This window comes from Teleopsis dalmanni, chromosome 2 (assembly GCF_002237135.1).
Source record: "Teleopsis dalmanni isolate 2A chromosome 2, ASM223713v2, whole genome shotgun sequence".
In the NCBI taxonomy this organism is placed as follows: Eukaryota; Metazoa; Arthropoda; class Insecta; order Diptera; family Diopsidae; genus Teleopsis; species Teleopsis dalmanni.
This window is the reverse complement of record NC_051847.1, coordinates 8,691,837-8,702,960: the sequence shown is the minus strand read 5'-3', so window position 1 is coordinate 8,702,960 and position 11,124 is coordinate 8,691,837. Positions and strand designations below refer to the sequence as shown.

Below are 11,124 nucleotides of genomic sequence, written 5' to 3'. Positions count from 1 at the left end.
AGAGGATTGGATAAAGAGTGGGTGGAGGTTTCACTTATGTCGTGGTGAAGTATGCTTCCTATTCTGTTAGAAACTTGCTCACTCTGCAAAAGATATGTTAAAGTCGTAGTCTTCCACACTCTGTCATTTCTCTGTTTCTAGTTTGTTTTTACAATAACAATACGTCATGATCATTATTTAATACCATGGTACATTAGGACGAATTACATCCTCATGAATCTCAAGATTGATCCGATCAAAAAATACATAAAAGATAGAGCCCTGAAATTATTTACCAAAATCTGACAGGCTTAACAACACCGCGATATCGAATCTCAGAATGGTTACAGGCTTCTTAGTTTGATGAAGTGATAATAATAATAATCCAATAATCCAGAAACCTCGCAGTTAACAGAGAGTAAAAGTGTTCAAGTGCACTGACTCAACTAGCCTCAACATAATAATAAAAAAAAAATTATTATTTTAGTGGAAAGTAAATATGTGGGTGGTCCCTAGGACATTGTAAGTGCATTTGTAATTTGATTATAATTGCTCTATAAAAGCATAAGAGCTTAATTAATACAATATATTCCCTTGAAGCTATTCATGTTAGCACAAAATAACGTTGGCCTCAAGAGCGTTCGATAAGTTCTAATTATTTCGAAGTACAAGTCCATTGTTATTATGTCCGTCAATTATGAAAATTGTTCGATGAGTTCGGAGCAGAATTGTAATTTACAATAGTAATTATATACACTAACGTCGTACAAGTATTTGCTTAATAGAAAACCTGTAAATTATATGCCAACTGAATTATTAATTCACTCGGCTGACACAGGAGCAATAATAATAAACTGTTTGCCTGAAATGCAACCACAGAAAATTAAAAGCAATAAATCATATTGACAATTGACCAAATTTCGTGCTGGTGAGTTCTTATAGCTTGTAATGTTTAGTGACCAAAACAAGTTTATTTTGGAGATGTTAGAATTAAGTATTTCCGCTGCTCCCCGCTCTAATTTTGCTGATAAACAGCACTAAAAAATCTATAATTATTCCTATATACGGTCAGCCACTAGTCAAATAATATATGTGCTAAAAACGAATCTATACACGCCAATCATTATTATTAATAATTTAATATATATATTGTGTAATATTCTATAATACACATTCATGATTTAATAAATTATGTATATAAATTATATTAATTCTTATGGTTGTTTAACCATACAAATATTGCCCTGCCACTTTTCTTGTTGATCTGGATAAGAGCAAATAATAAATGCAAAACAGCCACATTGCAAGCAGCACGATTGCTTGTAACTAGAATTCCTGCTTTGTTGGTCTCAATAAAAGATATGAGTTGTTTTCTGTCGCTGATTTTTAAAGTGCAGAACTGTTTAACATGAGTTATCTCCTTAGAACCTCTCTGGTAGGTACTGATATCTGATTTTTTGTTGCTGAATAGAAGCATTGATTACTCCACTATGAGCTTCAATACATGTAACTAACATTCTAACACTGCCGTAAAAAATATCATTCTTTCCTATCTCTGCAACAAAAAAGATCAACTACTCAGCTCTCACCTGACAGATTTTTACGAAGGAGATCTTCATTTACATCCTGCACTTTAAAATCAAGCGAACAGAAAAACAACTCTATTTTTTAAGGACCACAAGCAGAATTGATCCATATAGTATACAAAGCAACATCGTTGCTGTTGCAAATGTGTTGTTTTGCATTTATTTTATTGCCTCTTATCCCCAGAACTCAACCAACAGCAAAAAGGTGGCAGCAATAATTGTGTCAAGAGTTAAAACAACCATAAAGAATATTAAATATAAATATTATATACATAATTTAATATAAATATAATGAAATGTGTATATAGAAATATATACACAATATATATATTAAATATATTATAAATAATAATGTTGGCGTTAGATTTCAGCTTTGTTAGCACATAATATATATTTGACTAGTTGTAACCGTATTTATTTAGGATAATTAATAGATTTTTTTAGTGCTGTATATCATCAGCAAATAGAGCGGGGAGCAGCGAGAAATACTTAATTCTACATTCAATCCAAAATAAACTTGTTTTGGTCACTAAACATTACAAGCTATAAGAACTCACCAGCACGAAATTTGGTCAATTGTCAATATGATTTATTGCTTTTAATTTTCTGTGGTTGCATTTCAGGCAAACAGTTTTTTATTATTGCTCCTGTGTCAGCCGAGTGAATTAATAATTCAGTTGGCATATAATTTACAGGTTTTCTATTAAGCAAATACTTGTACGACGTTAGTGTATATAATTACTATTGTAAATTACAGTTCTGCTCCGAACTCATCGAACAATTTTCATAATTGACGGACATAATAACAATGGACTTGTTCTTCGAAATAATTAGAACTTATCGAACGCTCTTGAGGCCAACGTTATTTTGTGCTAACATGAATAGCTTCAAGGGAATATATTGTATTAATTAAGCTCTTATGCTTTTATAGAGCAATTATAATCAAATTACAAATGCACTTACAATGTCCTAGGGACCACCCACATATTTACTTTCCACTAAAATAATAATTTTTTTTTATTATTATGTTGAGGCTAGTTGAGTCAGTGCACTTGAACACTTTTGCTCTCTGTTAACTGCGAGGTTTCTGGATTATTGGATTATTGGATTATTATTATTATCACTTCATCAAACTAAGAAGCCTGTAACCATTTTGAGATTCGATATCGCGGTGTTGTTAAGCCTGTCAGATTTTGGTAAATAATTTAAGGGCTCTATCTTTTATGTATTTTTTGATTGGATCAATCTTGAGGTTCCTGAGGATGTAATTCGTCCTAATGTACCATGGTATTAAATAATGATCCTGACGTATTGTTATTGTAAAAACAAACTAGAAACAGAGAAATGACAGAGTGTAGAAGACTACGACTTTAACATATCTTTTGCAGAGTGAGCAAGTTTCTAACAGAATAGGAAGCATACTTCACCACAACATAAGTCAAACCGCCACCCACTCTTTATCCAATCCTCCTGCCTAGATACTAGGAACTATTAGGAAAACTTTAACCTCTTTATTACTCTTTTTTTTCTAAGATATAAATGGTATTAGTTTTATTTTGTATTGTTTAGCATCACAATCTGAAAACCTTCGGTGCAATCAAATAAATTAACCTGATTTTAACGGTTTTAGTGGAGTTTAGAACTAATATTGTATTCGAAGATCGAAGTTAATAGTGATAGTGGACAATAGTGAATAATAGTGGACAGTAATTTAAAAAGTTCTTCCTTTCCCAAAGCGAGCCAATTTCAATTATTTGTGGTAGTAGGTAGTACTGAGAAAAGTTTAAGTCCAAAATTTTGCATCTTAATAGTAAGTAGAATTGTTGTAGCAGAAGTAGGTATCTTGCACTAATGTTGTTATCTTTCCTGTTTCTTTAATATTTTATTGTATCTCAGTTTTCGGTTCTGAACATCATATAAGAAACAACAAACCTTTCATTTTATTTTTATATTTATAAAGAAATGATATATTATTTTTTTTGTATCTTTAATTCTAAAATAATAGAAAAAATAATATCACACTAGCACAACGGCACTAACAGATTACATAATCAATTTATAATATGCAATTATTTGATATAGAGCATGATCTAAAATTATGGATAATTGAGAAGATAAAATTATACATTATAAATTTAGATGTTATTCATCTAAAAAATAAAAGTACAAAATTCCTAGATTTAGCAATAAATAACTACTATATATCTTATATATGATCGTATCGAAATATATTGTTTTAGCTCAGTTGAATGACAATGACACTACATTTTTATGTACTGCAAAAACTGAACTAATTGTTGTTGAAATAAAATTGATATATATTATAAATATAACAACTAAACAAAATTTAAAACAGTCTAAGATAACATATAATATATATATATAATAATATAACATAAGTGTACATGCAATAAATGAATAACAGTAACAATAAAAGTTCTAAATTAAAATCAGATAATCACTCAAATGTACTCACACGATATACATAGGTATAATTTGAAAAATAATCAAATTGAACTGTTAACCAAGCAAAAATTAATTGATAGTATTAAAGTAATTATTTTCATTAACAATATTTATGTGTTTTAATATGAACATACACTTATAGTTATTTGACTTCCAAAATTTTAATTTTTTCTTAATTTACTTTCAGGTACAGCAGGAACTTAAGTATTGTAGTTTTTAAAAATGGCTAAAGAGAATGATGCCCAAAAAGAAACTGATAGTTTTATAGTAAAATATAAACAAAATTATTATAATATAACAGAGTTTATGCATAAACACCCTGGTGGCATAACGACACTAAAGGGTTTAAATAATGCGGATATGACAGGACGCTTTATGAAAGCTCCACCACATTCTGATGCTGCTATGTACCTCATGAAGGAGTATAAAATCAAAACAAATGCAAAACATGCTCATACGAACGGGCACAATGGCTTGACGAAGGTTCAAAAGGAAAATGGCATTGAGTTAATCGAAGAAGAAGATAGGAATGATGGTCATCTGGATGAGAGTATGGAGGTAAGTTGTGTGTACGTCACTCACCATATATTGTATTATACAACTTTACATTCTTAATATATGTATATAAATCGAACTCATATAGTTTATCATATACATAGTTAAATATTAAACAATGTTATCATAAAAGACTTTTGAGTACAATAAATATGTAATAAAAGTATATTTACTGTTTTTTTTAAGTTTCTAAAAGTAAAATTCAGCTTTTTAAGCAAATCTTTATAAAATATAATTTAAAATTAGTCATTGTTTTGTACTTTGGTTACTTGCAAAAATTATTAAATGAAAAATGATTACTTCTAATATCTTAATCTGGATTTTTAAGATAAACCTTAGCTTTTGAGAAGAGGCGTATATCTGATTCCACACGCTGAAGTTCTTTTTCAATTTTACATTTACGGTTACGTATGCGTAGTGTTTCAGTTGTCATAGGTAAACTATTTAATTCATCAATAAGAGTTCGATACTCTAACAACAAAATATTGAATAAAACATTAACAAGAAATGTGCACATGTGTTCAATGGTTTCAACTTACTTTTCTCTGCGCCCATCAGTGCACTAACTCGGTGTTCCTCGCTTAAAACGTAATGGTCATCAGGACAATCAGGATCACGACTCATTTCTTGCAGGCGCTGCTCTTCTTTTTCACGTTTTTCCTTCTCTAAATAACGTGGTAAACGTATATCATCACGACCTGCAATAGAACATACAAAATGTTTTAATTGCACATTCGTAGTTATATATACCACGCTTCATTAAAGATAAATTCTTTTTCAACTGGTATCACCCATGCACAATTGGGTGTTGTAATCAATATCGAATTCCTACAATTACTATAGCTGCAAACGGTATAAACTGAAAAAACTTGCAATTGCAAGTCTAGATGTCTACCACATTTACTAAAGTTTTACTTAAAATTATCTTTCTTATACATTAATTTACAACCATCAATAAATTTCCATTAGTTAATTATAAATAATTTATGTGGTTGTAAATTAATATTGTAATTTAAAGAAAAAACTTACTTCCATGATGCAGATTACTGCTAGATTTTTTTGAACATAATAAACCACCTTGGCTTGTAAAAGAGCTTACAGATTTATTGCTCCTTCCTGATAATGACTGGCTACTTTTCGTGTTTATCGGTTGATCGTGTACAGATAAATTTGACATTTTAGCGTTAAATTTTCCTTCGCTATCCTGATTTCTTAATTTAACACTATTTGCAATTGAAGTATGTGAACCACGATGACCAAGTAGTTCATTTACTTGATTGTCACAGTAATTTGCATTAGTCGTCTGCAGTAGTGTTTGGTCATAATTTGCACCCATGTTTTGTGAATATTCATTAACAATTGATCGGTGTGACCGGGCAGAAGCCATTGGCGTTTTTCTTTCTTCATTCTCCAATTGCCTGTGCCTGTATTCGTTTTCGTTATATGACATTCGTTCAGCTTCTTGTAATTCAGGCTCATCATGAACATTATAAGCAGAATCTCCATTATATCCACTGTACATTTGCGTTTCAGGCATTAAGAACTCATTACTACCAGCATTTAAACACCCATCGTTCATTTGATCTTTATATGAATTACTAGACGTAATTCTAAAAAAACAAAAATGATTAAATAAAATGTTTTAATATGTATAATCATTATAACAAAGAGCATACTTTTTTAACGCATTGTAGAGAAATTCTTCATCCTGTATATCTTCGGTTTGAATTTCCTTATCGCAAGATGTTTTCTTTTTCAACTCAAAGTTGGAATTAGTACTTTTTGTTAAATTGATGCCACTTTTTACAAGACTAGATTGTTTTGTTAAACTATCTTTGCTTACAGCGTTTGAGACAGAACTTTGTTTTGTCAAACTATTTCTACTGGCGGAATTATAAAGAATTTTGACATCTTCACGATTCCCCGTCGAACTTTGTGCAGATGGTGCGCGATGTAGTGAACTGGAACGTCTCCTTCCCAAATACTGCAGTTCTTTCTGATGCTTCTTCTCCAAAAGTTCCTGCTTTTCAGAAGCTTGACGTTGTATATCACGTAGTTTCAATTTGTTTTCGCGCATGAAATCACGTCGATATTCCACTTCTAAAAAGAATTTATTATACTACATATTTAAGAGCTGGTCACTTAGGCAACAGAATGCCGCAACAATAAAGCTCACACTTACTTGGTACACTAAATACGCCTTTTAGAGTCTCAACGCGTTTTACAGTTGTTGAGGACATGTTGTATTGTTCAGCACACAAATAAAATTTTTATTAAAATAATTATCTAGAATATATGTTTAAATATTTTTGAAATCCATACAACAAGAAGAACCGCGCAACCAACAAGCGCCGATGCAAAATAAACAATAAAAATTTGACAACTTACTTGCTAGTTCGTGGTGGTAACGAGTAGTAACGAGTAAACAATGCAGTCAAGTTCTCGTCGCGGCACTGCCACTCTCAAAATATTATCAGTAATATTTAATATATAAATTTGCACTGTTTATAATTGCATAAAAAACGAATGTAACGAATGTTTTTTCAATTGTAACTCAACCCGAAAAAAATCTTTTTTTTTTTTTGAAAAGTATTTAATTTTGGCTTCCGAACGTCACATATTAAATTTGTTATTTAAAATTTATGTTCGTTTTGACAATGACAAGTAAAATTTGAGTGTTGAATGAGGCTTACTTATAAAAAATTTAATTCACTTACATGTACACTTTTTATAATAAATAATGATGAGCAGATTTTTGTCTACATTTATCACTATTGTATTGGGTCTTTTTCATATTAAATCCAGTAAATCTAAATTAATTCAGCTACAAACCTTCTACAAATAATCAGCTGTTATTAAAATAATATATACTCTGTAATTATGTGTTTATACAACGCATTTAATTTCATTATTTACAAAAGTAGTAATTTTAAATTTTGTTAAATGTGTAGTGAGTATAAAACGAGTAGTCTTAAATGATTATGTTTCAGCAAGCAAGATCCGAATGGCCTTACTGAAATCATACAGAGCGCAAGTGAAAGAAACTGGCAATGCATAACATTCAGCATTTATTTCATTGTGTACAAAATGATTTAATAATGGTCAATACTAATGGTAAAACATCCTTAGCATAGCTGCAATAGCTTTGTTGGTTAAATCTTATTTTGCGTTGTTTCAGATAAAACTATATGTAAATAATTACTTGTTTACTTAAAACTTATATTAATACTCATATACATACATTAGAGCATGTAATATAACAATGTAATATATAGAGACACTTTCCAAATGACTTTTTTTGTTCTTGGTCTAAGAAATCATTTAATCTCTATGGTATTTTCATAAGAAACATGCCATATATTATTTTATGTATTCATGTGTTAGTTTGGTATATTTGACTAATAAATTTTAACCTTTTTGCAGTATTTAGTCGATTGGTCAAAGGCAATGGTGCCACAGATACCTAACATAACAAAGCATTACGATGAATGGGTACATAAACCAGTAGACAGACCTCTACGTCTTTTTGGACCATGGTATTTAGAAATGTGCACGAAAACACCTTGGTGGGTAGTACCCACATTTTGGATACCAGTCATAGTTAAATGTATATTAAACGAGTTTTTAGATGCTATGAATGCAGCGAACATAGAAAAGGTAAAATATTTTAAACTTTATTTCAAAACTATTGAATAAATAATCATACTTTTATTTATATTTATTAAATTACAGTTAATCTACCTCATTGGCTATTTTATAGTTGGAATTTTATTTTGGACATTATTGGAGTATGCGCTTCATCGTTGGGTATTTCATATGAAAATCAATAGCAACACCAATATTTGGCTGTGTACATTCCATTTTATGATTCATGGCCTTCATCACAAAGTACCCTTTGATCCATTGCGACTAGTATTTCCACCATTGCCTGGTGCACTTATTTGTACAATAATATACACTCCGATTAGCTTTTTGGTGCCGACTCCTCATGTCCTGCTTAGTGGAGCACTATTTGGCTATTTATGTTACGATATGATGCATTATTACTTACATTACGGAAGTCCCACAATGCGCCATATGTACCATATGAAACGTTATCATTATCAGCATCATTTCGCGCATCAGAATATGGGTTACGGCATCAGCAGTCCACTCTGGGATTTCATTTTTGACACACGTATACATTTACGCAAACTGAAGTTTCAGTTACGGTGGAAGTAATGAGTACGGCATACCGGCATACAATATATTGTATGTCTGTTTTCGTATTAAGAACAAATTTTTAGCAAATATTTTTTTATTTTACAACTTTCTATATAAGCCAAAGACATTAATATTACCAATATTTTTTAATACTAATTTTTTGATAGTATGTGTACATATAAGATAAATTATATCTTGTCTCTAATTATATTAGAGATTGTGTTATTTTTGTAAGTGAAGTATTAGAATTTTAATTTTATATACAATAAAGTATATGTAGACAATTATAAATGATTTTTAAATTTACAATATCTATGAAATTGTTGTTTTTCTTAATATAAGACAAATATTAAAAAGTCATAGTTTTCATTATTAATAATGGATTCAATTTAATGAAAATAAAATTTTTTAAATACTGTTTTAAATAAATAAATAATTTTATTTCATTTTTGTAAATGTACTGGAAGACAAGCCGTATACCTTCTAATTATCCTATTGACATTCTTTGCTTTATCCTAAGCCTCATATACAAGAGTTGCGTTAATTTCAGATTAATAAATAATATATAAAATAGTTAAGTACTTCAACCACAAGCTTTAAACATTGCAGTTATTAAATATATATGCATGACTTAAATGTATATCTGGTTCAGTTTCAATCAGACGTCACTTTTTTGCGTTTTTTGCATTACTTGTCTGAATTGTGGGAATGAAGTCTTCGTCGGTGGTGGATGTAATCTAGCACATAGTGTTATAAATGGTTCGTACAGAGAAGGCCTCTCCATAGCATTAACAGTATAATGTTTAATTCGTTCACGTGAACACCAAGTATTGGCACGATTTAATATTGATTCAACAGAGTTTAGCTGCTGTGACGGCAATACTGACGATTCTTTACGACTACGTGCCCTCATATTTGCCAACACAATTATAGGAACTTCTTTTTTTTCTTTATTTTTGTCTATATCGATTTTTATGTCTGCTAACATGTCTAAACTGCTGGGATCAGATGGATCATAAACTAAAACATAGCCATCGGGAAAATATAAATAATGTCGTGCAAGCTGCGCTTTGCCCTGTAAGCCTGCTGTGTCATAAATTCGAAGAGTTTCTCGAGTGCCGCGACCAGTATCGACGCTTGCCACGTATATATCCTCAATGGTAGAATGAATTTCCTAGAGTAACCACATATCGATTTCTTTTTTTATTATATTCATCATATTGTTGTAAAAATTTTCAAATCATTGTTTATTTTAATTTACTTACCGAATCTACATTTATATTGCCATAAATAAGTTGCTCCAATAGTGCAGTCTTACCAACCCCCTTCATGCCACAAATCAATACTTTTCCAACCTTATTAATTTTTGTAGTCAACATTCTTAATTACGTCAAGAACACAACTAATTGTGAACAATTTTAATTTTATAATTGCAGTTAGTTGTTAGAAATGAAAGCCATATCCCAGCTTGTATACTAATATTCTGCACAGCTGATAGAACTTTAAACAGGGAGTCTACAAACTTATAATTGTAGCATGTTGCCATATGCTAAAAAAATTTTTTAACTCTTGTTTTAATTAGAAATCATTATCATCCTACCTAAATCCTAAATACCCTGACAGACGGTCTAAATTATCATTAAGAAGTTGCTGTATGATATGTTTTTTTTATTGAAAAAGCAAAAGAAAGAATTTTAAATTCAAAATGGATAAGCAAGAAAAATTAAAGAAACTTGCTTTAATTAAATTTAAAATATATGATATTAAATTTACAAGTTTCAAATTTGTCTAGACAACTAAATACTTAAATTTGGTTCCATTTTTTATTTTCCACATAGCACATCCATTTCTAAAACCTAATAAATTGGGTTAAATTCGGTCATTAAAGACCATCCCAATTAACAAAAATAAATTAGCCCCTTAATGATATAATCCCGCTGTCAATGCTAAATCTCTTGGCCATTCAAATTAATCTGAAACAACTTGACTTGTTAGCCCGTATTTCGCAAATTTGCTGTATCAAGCAATTTTAATTCGATTTTAATTTGTGTGTTAATAAACAGTAGTTTAGTTTTTGTTTTGTACAGTACTTTTTCATATTTCTATTTGTTTTCAGATTATATATTTTGCCCATTTTACACATTCTTGCTGTTTTGTTGTGACTCCTCTCTTGACACTTTGGCACGTTCCTGTTGAATTCAACTGAAGTAAAAAGTTTTTAAAGTTATAAACAAAAAAGCAGACTTATAATATTAACACATTAATTAAATTCATTAATATACGTTTTATAATGATTAACGAAAACCCATTCAGTAATGATAAAAAGCGACAACGC

At 30.1% G+C, this 11,124-nt stretch overlaps 3 protein-coding genes across 3 annotated transcripts; 1 reads left to right on the top strand and 2 right to left on the bottom strand.

Moving 5' to 3' along the window:
• Nucleotides 1-4,231: 4,231 nt before the first annotated feature.
• LOC119677729 (dihydroceramide fatty acyl 2-hydroxylase FAH2-like) lies at nucleotides 4,232-8,963 on the top strand. Its single transcript, XM_038089188.1, has 3 exons — nucleotides 4,232-4,589; nucleotides 8,010-8,243; nucleotides 8,319-8,963. The coding sequence occupies exons 1-3, from the start codon at nucleotides 4,254-4,256 to the stop codon at nucleotides 8,805-8,807; spliced, it is 1,059 nt and encodes a 352-aa protein (XP_037945116.1). The 5' UTR covers nucleotides 4,232-4,253; the 3' UTR covers nucleotides 8,808-8,963.
• LOC119677727 lies at nucleotides 4,589-7,150 on the bottom strand. Its single transcript, XM_038089185.1, has 6 exons — nucleotides 6,975-7,150; nucleotides 6,769-6,872; nucleotides 6,263-6,686; nucleotides 5,616-6,196; nucleotides 5,126-5,284; nucleotides 4,589-5,057 (listed from the first exon to the last, which is right to left on the bottom strand). The coding sequence occupies exons 2-6, from the start codon at nucleotides 6,824-6,826 to the stop codon at nucleotides 4,897-4,899; spliced, it is 1,383 nt and encodes a 460-aa protein (XP_037945113.1). The 5' UTR covers nucleotides 6,827-6,872; nucleotides 6,975-7,150; the 3' UTR covers nucleotides 4,589-4,896.
• A 292-nt stretch (nucleotides 8,964-9,255) lies between the features above and the next one.
• LOC119677730 (NF-kappa-B inhibitor-interacting Ras-like protein) lies at nucleotides 9,256-10,297 on the bottom strand. Its single transcript, XM_038089189.1, has 2 exons — nucleotides 10,055-10,297; nucleotides 9,256-9,963 (listed from the first exon to the last, which is right to left on the bottom strand). Exons 1-2 carry the CDS (start codon nucleotides 10,166-10,168, stop codon nucleotides 9,448-9,450), a joined length of 630 nt encoding a protein of 209 aa, XP_037945117.1. The 5' UTR covers nucleotides 10,169-10,297; the 3' UTR covers nucleotides 9,256-9,447.
• Between the last annotated feature and the right edge of the window lie 827 nt (nucleotides 10,298-11,124).